The sequence below is a fragment of the Bombus pascuorum genome, chromosome 4, assembly GCF_905332965.1.
Source record: "Bombus pascuorum chromosome 4, iyBomPasc1.1, whole genome shotgun sequence".
In the NCBI taxonomy this organism is placed as follows: domain Eukaryota; kingdom Metazoa; phylum Arthropoda; class Insecta; order Hymenoptera; family Apidae; genus Bombus; species Bombus pascuorum.
In genome coordinates this window covers 8095369-8114344 of record NC_083491.1, presented here as the reverse complement: position 1 = coordinate 8114344, position 18976 = coordinate 8095369, and the positions used below count along the sequence as shown (strand labels likewise).

At 35.3% G+C, this 18976-nt stretch overlaps 1 protein-coding gene across 9 annotated transcripts in view; it reads right to left on the bottom strand.

Annotated features, from left to right (window-relative positions):
* LOC132906581 (tropomodulin) overlaps positions 1-18976 on the bottom strand; it is a 121539-nt gene that overhangs the window by 68532 nt on the left and 34031 nt on the right. The window contains exon 1 of one of the 9 annotated variants that reach the window (XM_060958903.1): positions 17200-17662. The exons of the other annotated variants lie outside the window; for them this stretch is intronic. Coding sequence (XP_060814886.1) covers positions 17200-17310 — 111 coding nt within the window. The 5' untranslated portion in view covers positions 17311-17662. Of the gene's footprint in view, positions 1-17199; positions 17663-18976 lie in introns of those variants that run through there. 9 annotated transcript variants of the gene reach the window in all.

Genomic DNA, 18976 nt, shown 5'->3' with positions numbered 1-18976 from the left:
GGAGAACGATTCCAGGGGTTCAGAGTGTTTTACCTTGGCGGAGATTTCTCTTCGTCTCTTAACTCTTCCATTTTCTTCCCCGATGAGAATCGTCCGAGAAGATTAAAGGCATACGCCAGGCGCGAGTAGACTTCGCGATTCCGAAACGCGATTCCATGGTTATAATTCTTTTATTTGATGCTACCCAGGATGCAGTGGGCTCCTTCTACCTTCGACCCGTCTCGTGTTTCCACTCGGCGAACCAGAGGAATACTGTTGCACAGTTTATTTGTTCGGATGCTTCGTGCTCTTGTTCTTCGACCCTGCTCAGCCTTGATGCACTTCTTGAATATTGAAATTGACAGTTTGCGAGCTGATGCGATGACTTTGTTTGCGCGGCTCTGGTTATCGAGTTATGCAAACTTTTAACAAACTCTGTTTTCTTGTTTCAAATGTTTCTTTTCTGTTCTCTTCTTTTTCGCGTTTGATTATTTATTTAGTTATAGTGTTCCGGATAATAGAAATAGATTTTTATGTTGTAGCCACTTCCGCTTAAAATTTTCTGAAAGTTTAGAGCGAAATAAACAATGACTTTTCTTAAGAGAATAATTATTTTATTTATAATTACGATATGTATCTTTATTGTTCGAAAAAATGTACGGTAAGTTTTATTCGTCAGAAAGGCACAAAGGGTGCGCCAAATTTTTGTGCGGGGGTGTGTGCTATCGGATTTTACATGTAATATATATTATCTTGGAGTTGTTTCAAAAGAGGAAACGATCCTTGTCGGTATGTTTCCATGGGATAATTCACGTGAAATCGTCTTTGACGATATTTGGAAGCAAAAGAGGAATATTTACAATGTTATATATCAGAATTTTGAAACTTCCAAAATTGTTTTGGTTTACGAGGATATTGTTAACGGATCTCTTGGAACTTTAACAAAACGTTTGACAACGTGTTAATAATTCTTATTTAAGTTTCGTGAAGTTTAGAGAACAATACTTGCCAAAGGCGAGATTTGAATGGCGAGATTTATAGTCGAAGCAGAGTGGAAGTTCGTACATCATACGATAAATTTCATATTCTAGGTGGAATTCGCAGTTAATTTTCTTTATATCCAATTTCGAAGGCCAGTTTTGTGTAAATTATTTCGAATCAGCTAGCATCATGCATGACTGCACCCTGGCGCTGAAGATATCTGCAATTCTAAACAGACCTATTGCATTCGTTGAAAACCGTTATGTATTTATGCAAATGGATCGCATCGTCGATAAAAGTTTCTAAATTTTATAATTATAAAATTCCATAGAAACTTTATTTTTGCAAAAATTCTTCATAAAAGTACAAGTAATTTAAAACTGTAATTTATCAAATTTGTCGTAGTATAGTGCAACATTAATATTTTACTCTCTATCGAAGCGAGACGATTAATCGAACTGTTGATAAAAAGTTAGTTCGCTTCTGAAGCTTATCGTTAGTGCCTACGCTTGTTCAACGATAAATTTGTAGTTTGGCACAGCGTTCTGTAATGAATCGGCATAGATTCATCAAAGTCATCTATTTCTTGTATGATAAATCCGCGTAAGTATTCGAAATGCATCTCTGCTATATTAATCTTTTAGATTAGCCGATACAATAAAAGAATCTTGGAATCTGAAACCTTTCGTCTGAATAAAATTTTTATGTTTGAGACTTCAAAATATTCGAACATAAAAGTTGTCCAAAACGAGGTTCATCTTCCAAAAATTACGCCATATATTCTTGTTTTTCGTTCAAAATTCCGTCTAAATTTCTTCTGAGACGCGAAACGTGTTAAATGGGATTTTAATCGCGTCGACTGGAAGAAAAGCGAAACGCTCGCAAAGACGAGCGCCAAAGAATACGTGCCAGGTATATTTACATGCCAACGGGCCGAAACTTTGTACCGATGTCGAATTAACGAGTTTCTAGCAATCTATCTCTACCAACGATTTGTCATGGTAAAAGGATCCGCCTTCTTCCTGGCTCCTGCTTCATACTGTTCGAGCGAACAGCGAAACTTGCTCCTGCGTTTCGTGGCGAAAAAATCACGCAACCATACTTACATATGTAAGCTCGGTTGCGTAATACACGTTGCTTCTTTCTCTTCATTTCTCTCGCGTTATTTCTGCACGAATTCTGTGCCAGATGTCGTGTACTTTGACGCGGAAAATCGCGCACGTGCTGTTCTCGCTGTTTTTTCGACGAGGAACCGAGAGGCGAATTCGTTTGACGGGTACTCGGATAGACGTTGAGATTTCGCGTGATGATTTTTGCGAGATTCTATTTTAGATTCTACTAAGACGCAGGATTTGGTATGGCGTTGCGCTAATCGTAGACTTGGACGAAACCGTACGATGACTTTTAAACGTGTTGCGATCATCGAATTTGTTTATTTCAATCTCGTTGCTGTCTCAACGACGGAGAAGGTCTTTTACATTTTAGAAAAATGCTTAATATAAAATTGAAGGGAAAAATCGAAAGGAGAACTAGATATGAAATTATTGAAATATTCGCAGTTCAAATTCTAAGGAGAGGCATCTACAATTTGCGTGTGTACATTTGCTCAGAAAATTGCCGAAGTCTAATCTGTGATATAAACAGTCTAAAGCAGACAAATAAACGGTGCAGCAATAATTCTCGCGTTTAAAAGCGAACCGTAACAGCATAGAAGATTACGTATTTCAGGTAACGGCAAATAAAAGAATTATAACCGCAATATCGTTTTCTCAATCGTAAACTTTATTTTTCTGGAATGGCTACTCTCCCTCTCGTAAGATTTATAACGCGAATGAAAATTAATTCTTTGCCTGTGTTTTAAGGATTTATCTCATTATTTTTGTTTCTTTTTCTTCGATAAACTTCGAAATTCGACTATTGGAAAAATGTCTAAATAATTTTGTCAGGATCTTTCAAGTAATTTTAAAACGATTCTACTTGGTACAAAGGATGAATTCTGAATATCTGTAGATTTCTTTTGTAAAAAATACTATGATATCTAAACATAAATATGTTTACATCAGTTTTGAAGCATCGTATATAGCATCACTTATTAAGTTAAATAACTTCTGCCCACATTAAATTTGAACAATGGATGAACATTTTTCACGTTGAATAATTTCGTTTTATATACAACAGTCTGGAAGAAACGATTCGCATCTTTTGAAGAGGCTTTCGTCTTAAAATACTGTAGGCAGCTGACGGAGCTTACAGATCGCAATGAACATTTAAGTTCCAAGCACGTGCATCTCGCTGAAAGTTTGTAGGCCATCGCCAAAATACCTCAGAACCGGTGACAAATGAGAAGTAACATCCGTCGTTGTCAATGCAGAAAATTTGCTAACAAGTGCACGTCACCGCTGGAAAAATCGGTGCACACTATAAGGAGATTTCCATTTTTCATCATCAAACAAAAGCTTTCGATTTATCTTTTCCTTTCAAACATAACGATGTTTACTTGTCAGTTGCAATGTATCACATCGTAATGCGTAATGAATTATATTTTATGGCACTTTTGCAAATATGATTTCGTTCATCTTTATTAGAAGCTACAATTTATTACAAGCTATATCGTAAGCTGAAACAGAAAAATTTGAAAATAAATTTTCCAACATAGTGTGTGAATGTACCTTTTAGCTTTGGGCATTGCCTTGGTTCTTTGGAATATGTAAATAACAAATAAACGAAGAATGAATGAACAATAAGAATAAATGAAGCTTCTCACATCTTTGTAAGTATGTTGCGTTTGGTTGATGGCAGATATTATTTCAAAGTTCAGAATATTTAAATAACAACGATAAGAATAAACGACGTACCTTGTGTCTTATACGATGGCCTTTATTGAAATATTAATTTACATTATAATTAAGTAGATACTTAAACGGTAGAGTGGAAAAGAGCCAAGTTGTATGCGTTTTAGTACTTGAAGCATTATATTTCACTAAACCGTTTACGACCATTGCCCAACTATCTCTTCGCTGGAAATGTAATAACACAAAAGCACGGATACTATTTTGTTTCTGGGGCGTTCCTAGAATTATTCATGCTTCTTAGGAGTTCAACTGCTTCAATGTATAGAAACTATCGCAGTAAAATTTTAATTTCTAATTTCTCTTTTGCTGAAAACTTTACTCGACGCTTCCAACTAAATTGATCCAACAATATGAAAAATATTCATGCACTGGTGCAAGATATTCTTCAATTTATGGAAGGTGTTCTTGCCATTGCAATGCATCGATCATGGAACGAACAGATATTTTCATATTTATATTTGAAATAAACATTACAGGCGAATATTACATTAGATAATATTATTTTTATACGTACATAAGTATGTAGGAAATTGTATCGAATTATTTATACTATTTATGAAATATCTAAAATACTTTACCACTTTACACGTATACCGTAAAATAGCATTAGCTGCATAACCCAATTGCGTTTTACTTCCTTCATTTACATTTTAAATAACGCGTTATAAATCATGAATTATTCACGGTAGTCTCTTGCTATGTTAAAAGAACTTTGTGGCTAATAATATAAACCACTGCTAGGACTTACATAAATGCAAGACCGGAACATGTGTGTAGTCTCCATATCAATCGACATGCTATTTCTTATCCAAAACTTTACGAAAACTCGACGAAAATGGCGATGTTTGGCGAATTGCCCATCCACAGGCGCCCAAAGACTACGCCTCTTAAACTTTACGTTTAAAGGTTGCGATAAATCACAATTTATTGTTTATTAACGAGTTATTGCTCAAAATATGACAATATAAATACGTGAATTACACTTGGAGCACGAAGAAACAATATCATATGTCGTCTCCTGTTACTTTCCACTGAACCCATTAAGGACAGAAACATTTTACTAATACAATTTACATTCCAAGGATTTGCAAAATATTGTTTTGCAAACTTTTTTCAATATTTCAGAAATGTTATTTATTCGTAACATCGTGTCATTCGCTTGTTATGGAACCTCGTAGATATATAAACAGTTTCTAAAAGACTCGTATCTTTGGTTTTAACAAACCTCCTTCCCAAGTACCTACGCAAGTATATTAAAATACTCTGCTCCAACCATGGACTAGCGTCAAAATGAAAAAATCAACAGAGACAGTTTCGTCATATTTTTCCCACGTGATCCTCATAATAATCTTCTAAATCTTACATTCTAAATTCTCCCTCGTTTTATTACACAGCCTAAGAATTAATAGTAATTCTAAATGCAGCTACAACTTCTATAAACCGTTCCAGTCCCACGACGCTACTTCAAAGCCTGTTCTTCATTAACGGTCGCACGAAATAGCCTGAACTATTCACTGGTAGCTCGTAATAGCAGCGGAACGTTGGCCACAGCAAATAATATCCGCGCACGGATTCGGTAGGCCGCGAGATTCCATCGCGGAAGGTGAATGTTAGCTCGCGTTGGCCGCCATTTATCTCATTCAGCCACGCATGCCTGCCAGTCTCCATTACGTAGAGGGGTTCTGTCGTCTTTGGTGGAACGATTCACGTCTTCATTTTTCACACAATTCGATTGCGAAGACAACGAACACGAGACGACGAAGAAAATACGAATTCCACGACTATAAATCCTTTCGGCTAAACGAGTTCCTTTCTATTGACCCGTTCGAAAACTCGTAGCGAAATGGAAGAACAATTTGAAATCCTAACCCCAACCTAATCCCAACCTAAGCTCAATCTATCCATGTAGGAGCTGTTAATTTGATTAAATAATCTAAGCACCACTTCTTTTATGCTAATTTTTTGCTATTTACAGACTGTTTCAAAAAACTTAATGCAAGCTTCGGTAGCTTCTTTCAAAAAAGACGAAAAATCCTAACAAATATGGATGCAAGTATCGATTAGCTCTCGAGGTATAAGAAGTGCAGCTAACGAAAACACCAAATGGTGGATAAATAATTTTTCTTCTTTCTCGAGCGATTTTTCCAAGGTTCCAAATTACTTTGTTTCTTATGATTAACACAAATTTTCGCAAGACCAAAATATATGTATATTTGGCACATGAGACAGACGAAGTCGAAGATCCATTTTTGCCTATGTTCTTCGTGAATATAAATATAGGGCTTAACTTCGCCTTATCGAAAAAAACGACAAATACAACGATAAACAATGTTCTTATCTTTCTCTTGGACTTAACTAAAGGACAAGCCCAGTAGAAACCACGAAATCTTGAAAATCGATAATTTCATCATAAGCATCGTTTGTTGGGCTACGCTGACATTTCCAGATTTCTAAGAACGCGTTTTATCTGCGTCTCGAAGACTCACCCGCGTGTCTCGTCCGCGTGTTCGTTTATCATCCTCGCGGACGATTCATCGTTCCCGCTCGACGATGCATCATAAAGCGACTTAATTATCACCGTGACTATGGATCTCGTGGAACGCTCTCTTCCGACCGTGGTTTAAATGGCACAGAGCCGGAGCCGCTTTTATGGCCACGAAAGACTTGCCAGATGCACAAGTTCGGAACATCCGGGCCTTGTCCTACCGCTTTTCCCGGGACTCGCTAAGATAACATCAGATGCGGTATACTGTGACTGTGATTGATGGCTGGCTTGTGTCTCGCGATGCGACTGGGATGAGCACTTCTTTGTGAGTTACGCTGCTAGTGTAGTTAGGGACCGCAGCTACGTAATTAGCGTGCCAACCGTGAGCTCGAGCTTGTGACATGAAAGCACTCGCGACGTTGTTTCTTCTGGTGCGATAAAGCACCTCAAAGGGATTCTTCGATCTCTTTATCCTTTAATCCGTGTTACTGTGCGTTTGTTTGGGAATATCGCGGAAGATTGAATCTTCAGCCGAACATGTAAAACTGTTGTTCCTGGGCAGGTGGATTAAATTTACTCTCAAAATTCGTCAAAGTCGATTGGATGGTTCGTTTCGTATTGCGACGTCAGAGATGAAATTCTTGGATCGTCGCGAGACGAACGAAAGCGAAAGCATTTGCACACAACGGTTTTCATTAATCAAGAACGAAAGTTTGAGGTCTTGCAGGCAATCGGATACGTTCTGGTCGTACAGACGAGGATGTTCAATTTGATGAATCTATGGATCATCAATTCCAAAGAGATGTCTAGGTTTGCTAAAGGATTCCAGAAGGAAATGTTTCTATAGAGGCTGTCGTATTTCTATAAAAAGTTACAAATTGATCATCCTGATAGTGAATAATGTCTAACCTCATTACGATGCAATTTTAGAATCGATGATTTCAAGTTACCATCGGTTAGTTCTAAATATATCGTAAATATAGGTAACTTGAAACTTGTTTGAATATTTAGCCGCGGGATATCGTTTTCTTTTCATGGTTTAGTGGTAGTGAGATCAAATATCGGCGCAACGACCTGTGGTGCAAGGTTATTCGAGGCCATTCAAGGTATCCGTCATGCTCTAAAAGTTGCCGCTGCGTCTGACCACAAGTGGAATCGTTCTACTGTCGCGACCTGAATTTATGATAGCGAGGTAACGATCCAGAAATTTTGATATTTTTCAAATTCTTAATTGAGCACAGTTAAGCAATTGCTATTTTTTGACGTAGAAAAAACGAATTCTCGTTGAATTATGTTATCTGGAATCCATTCCGACATCCTGATAAGTTACGTTTGGGATAATCATTCAGATATATATTTCGACAAAAAATTGAAATATGACATTATAGAATATTAATTAGAATTTCCAAATGCAAAATCCCTGAGAATAGCATAGTAGTAAAATGTTAAATGATATTATCTCCTTGTTTTCTCATCAATTTTAATATATTCTTGCTGTGTTTAATGCAAATTAATTCTACTATCTACGAAGCACATACGTTCAAATTTTATGCAAAGAAGAAAAATACGATTTTACTTGAAATTTTTTACGAAGAATTCTTAATATTTTAATTAATAATCAGTTGTAATATTATTGCAATAATCGTATAAATTTCTGACATATCTCGAAATACGTCTATTCGATACTTAAAATTAAGTTTCCATTCATGATCCTTAAGAGACAATTCATATTACATCATTCCTGTCTTTTAATGATAAGATTGGATTCACAGTATTACATTACCCATTGTTTCCTATCTCCGCATTTACTTTTAGATCATTAAGAGGAACATTCATATTACATCACTCTCGATGGTAGTATTTTATTCGGTATATCGTATTATCCATTGTTTCCTTTCTTCCATTTACTTGCTAGTTTCATCGTTCGTTCTAAATATGAACAATTTATTCCAGTAAACAGAAAGTTTGATTCTAAAAGCTTTTCTAAGCTTAAAAAGGAATATTCTCCAATTCTAAAAAAGAATTGTTTAAATACTTTTAACACCTGAATAACTCTCGTTTATTGATAAACCTATTAAAATATTTCGCATAAAAAAATACATTTTATAAGCTTAATGAAAATATCCTACAAGCATAACATGTCGTTCCAATCCAAGATAAGAAACAATATTACAAAAAACGAATAATAAATATAAACGATATTCATCGTTTAATCAGTTAAATCACAACCTGTTCTAGATACTAAAACTATGCAGCATTCTTTAATGCATGCCCAAATATACTTTACATAATGTTATGTCGCGCGAGATGGTTCGTGAGACGTCCCTCATGGTCTGGTCGCCAAGGCCTACACATCGTTACACTGATCCGTAATAAATCTAAGGAACCACCATAAACCGAATCTTTTTAGCATAATCTCTATTCATATAAGTATTTTCAGTTATAGATTGTACCGAAAAGTGTGAACAACGAATACGCGTTCTTAGTTCAAAAAGGCACACCCACATGGAGCTTTCCTCCTTAATAGTACGAGACGGGTCTACTACTGTTCTTCCAATCTTCGTATAGTCAAATTAAGGTGTTATCCTTAGAGCAGTCATCTATTGTTCTTCCAATCTTCGTATAGTCAAATCAAGGTGTTATCCTTAGAACAGTCATCTACTGTCCTTCCAATCTTCGTATAGTCAAGTTAAATATATAGTTAATATTATATACTTAGACGACGTAATATCAAGTGTTATAAGTTATTGAAAATATATATATTATAGAACTGTTGATTACAGTTTTATTACACAACAAACACCCCTATTATCCCACAAGAAATAAGGGGATCAACCTGTTTGTGGTGTCGATTGTTATAATCGTAACGGGAATTTACACGCTTCAACGCGATCGCGTCTCCCCGCGACTGGAGAGGATACATATAATCAATAATCAATTATTATCTGAATAAAAGTTAACATTACAATTTCGTCACAAGTATCGCACTATTGGTTCAGTCTATTAGTATCAAGTTACTAATTGTTTCTGAGTAGCAAACACTGCAACAAAATTTACATTCATTCCCACTAAACAGATCATTCATTTTAACTCCATAACAATCTTTCTCATAATCAACATTCAAGGAAACATTCTTTGTTCTTACAAAGGATTAATAAAGAGCCGGAAGATCTCGTGATTTGCTGGAATTGCGGAAGGTAATGGAGGGTCCCGATTCACTGTTTACGATCTCGAAACGAACACGCGCAAACGTAACGGATAATTCATTAAATGGCCTCTGCTATTTCCATCGGCGGAGCCTTCGTGAGAGCAGGCAGATCGCGTCGACGTTGCTCCTATTTAAAATAAGCAACTTTACGGTGCATTCGCGGCTCTCGTACGCCGCAGGCCTTCACTCTTGTGTCACTCTTCTATTTCCAGAGGCCTCGGCTACGCGTCTTTCGCCGTCGCGATGCGTCCACTTGAAATAGTCGTTTACGTCTGACAGCGTTACCCTCCCGCAATAAGCTAACTCATTCCCTTTCTGAAAGTAATCATCCCTACAAACGAAAACTGTCATCGGTGCAAGAAATTCCTTCCCTTGCTTCGAGTTCATTTCTCCAGGAATGTTGCCATCGTGCAGTCTTCATTATATTTTAGATATTTGTCTGACGCTGTGTAAAGCGTAATTTAATTTCGCGTTTATTACCAATGAACAGATTGAATTTTTATGCAAATTCATATCTTTGAGAAGATGATTAAAAAGGTAGAGCCCCGGTAAAGAGATGTTTTTATCTGACAAGTATTACAAAGAGCACTGTAATTTGCATATTTTATATACTTTTTCATATTATGTGCAATTTATCACCGTCAAATTTTCTATAGATGTCTAAAAACTCGCGGACTATTAATGAATTGCGTATTATCGGTTACTTTCTAGGGCAATTTTATCATTTTGCCAATCTTTGAATTTCTCTTTCAGAAAATTAATAAGATGTTTGAATTTCAAATATTTGATTTTTATATAACTCTGTGATTAGAAAGTCAAGGTACGACATTAGGGAATCGCCCGATGATCTTTGCCCACTTTCGTATATTTAAAAAGTATTCTAATAAAAGAATTCTATTTATATTCGTTTCTATTCATCTTTCTCTAACCGAATCCACCCCTTGACTTATGAGTCATCTTACACGTGTATGTGCATACAGTAGAGTTCATAACGTTTCCTACTGTAACACTTGAATGAACGAAGAACATCGATATACTATACGGAACATGTGTTCATCATTCCTCGAGTTTGTGAACCAAAATTAAACCTCGTCACGAGTGTAACTCGTCACACGTGAATCACAATCTACGCCAAGAGTGTGGTATCCTATCATAAAACAAAGCTAAGAAGTGTCTCATATAATTCATTATTACATCATGTACTACATACGTACGTACATCTTATACTATAAACAATGTTAACAGAATATTTATAAAAAATTGTTATTACATATAACAATTCCAAATTTCCTCGCGAACATAACAACGAATAATTAAAAAATCCTTTGTAGTTCAATAATCCAATAACGTTATGGGCTGATTCATATCATTTTACAATAATCATAATAAATACATCTTACACTATAAACAACAGAATATTTTATTTTTTATTTAATTAACAGAATATTTATAAAAAATTGTTATTACATATAACAATTCCAAATTTCCTCGCGAGCATAACAACGAATAATTAAAAAATCCTTTGTAGTTCAATAATCCAATAACGTTATGGACTGATTCATATCATTTTACAATAATCATAATAAATACATCTTACACTATAAACAACAGAATATTTTATTTTCTATTTAATTAACAGAATATTTATAAAAAATTGTTATTACATATAACAATTCCAAATCTCCTCGCGAGCATAACAACGAATAATTAAAAAATCCTTTGTAGTTCAATAATCCAATAACGTTATGGGCTGATTCATATCATTTTACAATAATCATAATAAATACATCTTACACTATAAACAACAGAATATTTTATTTTTTATTTAATTAACAGAATATTTATAAAAAATTGTTATTACATATAACAATTCCAAATCTCCTCGCGAGCATAACAACGAATAATTAAAAAATCCTTTGTAGTTCAATAATCCGATAACGTTATGGACTGATTCATATTATTTTACAATAATATTTAAGAACATTTCTTTAAGTAAAAACGATAGAGGGATCTTTAATTATTCGATCATTGAGAAATATCGAATTTACCGAAAAAAGTGGAGCAACTTGGTAGAAAAAATGCAAATACGAAATGCAATGAATTTAATATAGTACAGGAAATATGTATACCGTGTGCAATGATAAATATATCAATGTCAAGATTTCTTCTAAAAATTGTACATTGCATCATATGATTAAGGATAAGGCTAGAATGGCACTTTGCCGTGAATACAACGTACAACTTTAATTTTGCGCAAGAAATTGCGATTTAAACTGAATAATTCTATATAACATAGCAATCTACGCTTGATCTTTGGCGATGCACTTAGAATTCTATAATTTATTGCGTTGTAACATAAGCGATAACATAGCCGCAATAATAGATAGAAAGAGAATGCGGAATATTTTGAATTTTATGAAGACAACGAAATAACCAGTAATGAATACTGATACAGATAAAAGATATTGATCTCTTCGAATATTCATGTCAAAATATTCCCTACACTTCAAAATGATATAGCACAGATAAACCATAACAAAGGAATTGAAAATCGGATACAAAGAATAAAAGGGATCAATTTTGCGTACTAAATGTAACAAATTTTAAATGTCAGGATGTTAGAATATAGCAAGGTCTGTTCTAAATTACAACAGGTAAGCTATACAAGTGAAATTGGAAAATTTCGTGCGATGGTTGTAACTAATCTAAAATAACAGAGCAGACATGTGTAACTGTATAGGACAAACAGAAAAGGATTACTTATCTCATCGATACAACCATAGTAAACATCTGTAACTCATAGAAAATCATCCAAGAAAAACACCAAGTGTATACAGAAGTTGAAACCAAAATAGAAGGGACGTGTAACATCGACCCACTTCTTATCTATTCTACAATGTTTTTTCACCATTAAATATTAATAAGTTAGGTAAAAATATTAATAGGCAAAATTAATATGTTTAATTCGAAACATGTGTATCAAACGCGAGGAATTTCCACAATTTCCACCGCTGAATAGGCTTTGGTTCGTTTAGGAAGTTTTCGATGTCTCCTAAAACGAGAACGTTTGTCGAAACGCGTGTTTTGAGAGCATTAGAACAGAGAGAACGAAGTGAAAGATATAAAAAGCGTGTAATAGAGCGTATGTATATCGTTGTGAATCATCAAGGTTGGTCGACTAAGAACGTTGCTCTAGCAGTTATTTTCCCAAAGTATTATTCATCAGACGTTTTCTCTCTTTCTTTTTCAAAACTTAAATTTGTAAAAACGGGAGATTTATTTGTCCAGCGACTAAAAATGAAAAGTAAGGACGCGTATATCTTTCTTTAAACATAGTTTCTTTAGACATAGTAGTCGGTAGATGCTACAATAGAAGATTGTTGATTTGTTAAGTTTGAGTGAAACAGTATTTCGTGGTATTGCAAACTAAATTGTTATTAAAAAGTATTCATATGTTTTCTACGTTTCATACATAATTCATTTATGTATATTATTTTATTACGCGTATATCTTCGTCTGGAAAGTAAAATCTCGTCTGAGAATTGAACTCGTCCTGCTCGTAAATTTTCGACCAACGAATTATCGTTTAGAAACTAGAAGCAGTATCAATTGATATCCTAAAATTGTTCACAGTTATGTACTAATACAAACGTACTGTCATAGAAGACGCGAAAAGCAAATTTTTGAAAAATTCTGCAGCATTTTGCTAAATTTCCTTCAAGAAATTATCATCCGCGATATTGTATAATATTAACAACAAATATTTTCAAACAACGCTAATATAAATTAAGACCTGTCCTCCGATGACTAACATTTTCACGTCGACGACTGTGACATTCTAAAAATCATATACCCGCATGCCTAACCAACAATGGCATCGTTCCACTGCTCCGAATTCCGATCTATCATTATCATTAAATTACTGTGCACACCATCCAACAACATTAATAATATTTATTTATGATGTCGTTTAAAATTGACCTCGAAATTGGCAACGATAATACAAACATGCTTGGAAGACACATAGAAAGCATATGATGTACGTACACTGTCGAATAATGTCTTAAATGTATCATAAATAGTAATTCTTGCAAAATCCTAGACAAACTTTCTATTATTGCACATGATTCCTTATTTACACATTTATTTTTGGTGTAATTATGTCATTGTTTTATGCGCATTATGCAAAATACAAAATAAACTCCTCTATGTGAAATTTCTATTTAAGCTGCTGATTTCTCTTTCATACAAAATGTACAACAAAAGATAATTTATTGTTACACATTCAAAATCAAAAAATATCAAAAAAATGCATTAAATCAAAAAATAAATTAAAAGATTGAATTAAGACATTCTATACAGCATTGTAATGAAATCAAAATCTATATTAATACCGAGGTGTTTGAATTTTTTATACATCAACCAGATGCATTAGGAAAAGATTTTCATTTCTTTTCTGTAATTACAAAACCAGATCACTTTAATTAATCGCACATTAAATTTGTTGATACCTACTTTTACGAACAACGTCGATTTCTTTTCTAATTTCATTGTTTTCTTCAAATATAAACTACGCATGACGAGATCTTGAAATAATGTGATTGAATCTACCAATAGACGTATGAACATCGTTTAATAAACAAATCATCACGCGAGGAAAATCCAAACCCAATCATCGTGCGAATAATAACATTTCATATTAGATTTTGCCTGTTCACCGTGTATTAAGTAATAGTAATTTTCCTATACCAAATATTTCGAGCTTGTTTCAGTTCAATTTAGAATTTAAAAAATATAAAATTATATAAACAAACATATATCTATCTTAGCTGCTACCTTTCGTGTTTAACATGTTTATAAAATGTTATGCAAACTTCTATTCCTGCGGGATATATGTTCTCGAATATACAATGATGTGTAAAAGTGTCTAATCAGATAAATATTTCGCTTCGCATATGTATATTCCAAAATTGATATCTGAAAGAATTTCTAGATTGACAACTAAAATAAACTAACACATTGGAAAAATAGTTCTATAATTATGTGTTTCTTTGATATTAACATTAATAATACCAACGTTAAAATTCTTACTAATATTACAAGACACATTGATACAACAATTCTTTAACGTACATATGAAGTGAACATTTACCTGACTTTTGCGTGCCACTGTATATTACGAGCAACGGATACTTGCAAGAAAATGTGTTTCTCGAAATATTGATAAGACATTTCACACGAAATTCGTTAGAATATTTTATATGTTTCAGTCTTCGTGGAAATGAACTATAAGCGGCGGAAAATATATAAAAAAGCAGACGGCCAGCAGAGACGAGATTACTCATCGTGTTCACGATTTTCACGGGTGTTTATCACGATTTTAGTCGGGGAGGCAGATCGGCCTTGGGTCCTGGCAACGCTCCTATGTACGCAGGAGCCTCGCAGAGAACACTGCTTCCAAAAGCTCGGTTAAGTTACGCAAATAATTGTGCGAATTGTTCGGTCACGGTTGTATTGTTATAATTATAACGACTTCATTTTCTAGACAGTCGTGTGCAGTATATATAGCGATGCTGAAACTACAAACAAATAAATAGAGCAGAGGAAACGTATAAATCCATCGCTTCGATGAGATACTTTCTGATGCAGAATGAGATATTGTTAATTAAAACTCCTCGGGACGGCGCAAATAAATTTGGTTTTTTCATAAACGAACGCACGATCGAATAGAGGGAACGATATTAAACACACACACTTGTACAAGACGCTCCGTATTTTGTACTTTCCACCGTTTTTTCGGTAGAATTTTTAAATGGTTTATTTCTTGATTGTTTAAACTAGAATCTTCTCTGAAAGTACTTCATTTTCGTTATATTGAATTTAATAACTATATTTAATGATGTTCTGAGTACATCGAGGTTGTTTCTACAGATTCACTTGGAACAAAATGCACGCATGATTTATGCCCTTCAGGTATTGCAGGAAGTGAAATATTATAATAAAATCGCAAGGAATTGTAAAAAATGAATATAGTAGTAAAAGAAGGTAAGCTTGATATAATTATACGAAAGCTTCGAATGGAAGGAAACGAGAAACTTATCGTAACGAAGAAAATGGAAAAATAACATCTTTTACCTGAAAATAGCAATTTTTTCTTCAAGAATAAAAAGAAATAACAGTATAGATTCCATCATAGTGTACATTATAAAACACCGCCTATAAAATACAACTAATGCTTAATTTCTATTCTACATCGATTCACATAAAATTCTTTGACAGTTCAACTTTTTCGGGTTTATACAATGTACATATTTTAATATTTGAAGAGTAGCTCAAACAATAGAAAAAATATTAATTGAAAAAAATTAATTTTAGCTACATCCTCATAGGAAGATTCTTAAAGCCAATTTCTCTCATACCACCCACTCCTCTAAAAATTTCTCTCGGTCATGTGATTTTCACGTAAACGCAATATTATGCTTGGACTGCTGGTCAGACAGTCATCCGTCAACAACGACAATCGCGTATTTTACGAGAAGATGAAGCGTGCACCACTCGAGAGTCGATGTTTCTTCCTCGTGGAAAATGTTCGAGGTCGAGACAGAAACCGGAAGCTAATCTGTGCTTGCTCGTATCGTGACCAACAGGCAGAAGCGAACGCTATTTTCATGCTACGTTTTAGGCAATCCGACTGCAGTATGTTTCGAGTTTAATTTGTTGGATCATATCAGGAGGCAGAATTATGTAACGTCAAACGCTGCCCGCTCGTACAATTTTCCGACAAAACTGTCAGAACGAGATGATGTGTCGTACGAAAATCGTGCAATGTTACTTGAAATTTTCCGAGAATCAGATTAGCTGTGTTTGATCGCGGATGCTTCTAATTTTAGGCTGCACTCACGCGGCATAACATCGATTTGGATTTTGTGCATGCCTTGCAGGTTCCGAGGATATCGCTTATAGCCAATCCACACGCGATAATTTAATCCTCCACAGGAAAACATATATTTTCGTGCTTCGCAGGCAATCTAGGTTTGTTTTATCAAACTCCAGAAAGAAAAAAAACTCCTTATAAAGAATTATATACCAGCTTCTACACGACATTCTTTCATTAAATCCACTAAATTTACTATTTCTCGAAGTTTTCAAGCTTACAGTATTTTAATTAGTCATTTCAGAATTCATTCTAAAATTTATGTGATTGTAGCACATCGTAGAATCTAATAATTGGCGTTAGAAGTACCATTTTTTGCAACGAAAGTGAAGAAGCTTCCAAACTTATAATTTTACTCATGCATAATTAATGTTTGTCTTAACGATATTTAAAATAGGTCTCCTATCTCCAAAACAATCGTCTCCAGAAACCATCACAAGACCTAGTTTCAGTTGTTGCGAAACTGCAGAAAACTGCGCTCACAATTTCTACCTACATAACAGCCTACATCGTCTAGTTAACCAGAAACACGCATGCAACGGTAAACAGCTGGCTTACCAGCATCCAAACTTACTCTGCGTTTTAAATAAATTCACAGCTAACCCACTCTACGATCCAAAACTATCCTCTATCGAATACGAACCGTGCATCAATGGAAAATGGAATTAACGCATAATTTTATCGTGCAATCTTTATCTCTAGCTATAATTCTTATCACTCTCATTTTTGTCATCACTATTTTGACCCAAAATAATCTTACCTCTCGCCTGGTGGTAGTAGTGGTGGTAGTTTTACGAGTGCTTGACCTGGTCATAGAGCTGATGGTATCATGGGGTGAGTCCCAGTCCTGGAAGACTTGCGTGGTTGCCATGGCGACTGTTTGCGATCCTCTTCGCGTTTCACAACTTAAACTACACTGAGATCGCGTTGGTCAACGATCGTGCGGAGAAGAAAGATTGTAACCCTCTCACTGAATCACGATACGCACTCGAACGGTCTTGCTTCTCGAACGAATATCTCTCAGCGGTTGACTCCCTCGTAGATATCGATAGCGTGATCGAGGAACACTTTTAAAATATCTGAGATTTCTGTAGCCTCTGTTCCAAGTACACTAACTTGATACTTTCTTCAAACCTAATTTCTATTTTTATTTTCAGCCACTTTCACGTTCATCTTTTTATCCAAAGATTCCTTATATTTATTACAAATATTTTATTTAATTATTAATCTCTATATCTAACATAGAACTCTAATTTTATAGTAATTTAATTTTATCACATAGAAGAAATATTTATACGAGTGTAAATGAAAATAATAAAAAATATTAGAAACAGAAAGGAAATTCTAATATTGAGATATTAGGAGCGTAAAGGACGAAGACGAGAAGGTTCCTCGATCAGCAGGATCGACGATCGATCGGTACTCGGGGCACGGATCGATACCTACGTGGACGCCCCATCGGACGAGCCTGATTGCTGCGAAGGCGCGACGAAGTTGTTCACGAAAGTAGCTTCTTCGTGCAGGATGAATGCGCGATTCGAGGTGGATCACGCGCGACTGAGCTTCAGAAGCACGCCTCCGCTTTACCGCGAGAGAGTCAACCGCACCGCGCCCCATCCTCAGTCTAATTCCAGAAATACGGAGAAACACGTATAATTAGGACGACGATGGCCACCACGACGTCTCGTGACGACGATACACGACGAAGAGCTACGCGACTACCCCTCAGACGCTGCTACTCTCGAGGATGGATTCGAGGATGGAAAGTACAATGTCAAGGGATTATCGAACGAAACTCATTGTCGAGATTTTGTTCCATCGATTCTGTGATTTTATAAAGAGCGTATTGTGTTTTTAAATGCATATTTATGCGTATAAGCTTCACATATTATTACAAATATTAGTTCATAAACGACAAATTTCTTCACCTCCTTTCTTTAAATTCCAAACTCCAGCTTAAGCCTGTGAAATAAAAATCTCTAATAAATCGAGTCGAAATAACCAGATCCGATTTTTGTCGATAATTTCATTTCCGCTCGACCTGTCGCAAAAAACTCCTACCGTACAATTCTATCCCCTTTGAAAATTACTAAAAAAGAGTGATCCATACCACGCAAATTACACAAACGCACGATGCTTCGGAAGCACAGCAGCCATCAGCCGCGCCTCTCTATCGTTTCAAACGTGACCAATTACTGCATTTTTCTTTTACTTACAATCAACCCCTGGCGCGCAAATCAATTTCCACCCTCGTATACAATCCGTATAGGCGGCACTGTCCCGCGATGAATTTCGATCGGAATTTATCACTGAAAACGGCCGATGGTTCTCATCGAGCGCGACACGTCGAGTTTTCAACGCCGGTCGAGTTTAAGGGAGACAAAGGGCGTTGATTGCGAGCTTCGCTCGCGGACAAAGGCTCGCGCCGTCCGGGGTTGAAAAACGAAACAAACAGTGAAGCAAGGTGGGGCGGTGACGCACATCGAAACGCGTAAAGAATAATGGAGAACGCGGATCTCTATTTCGGCCACGCGGAT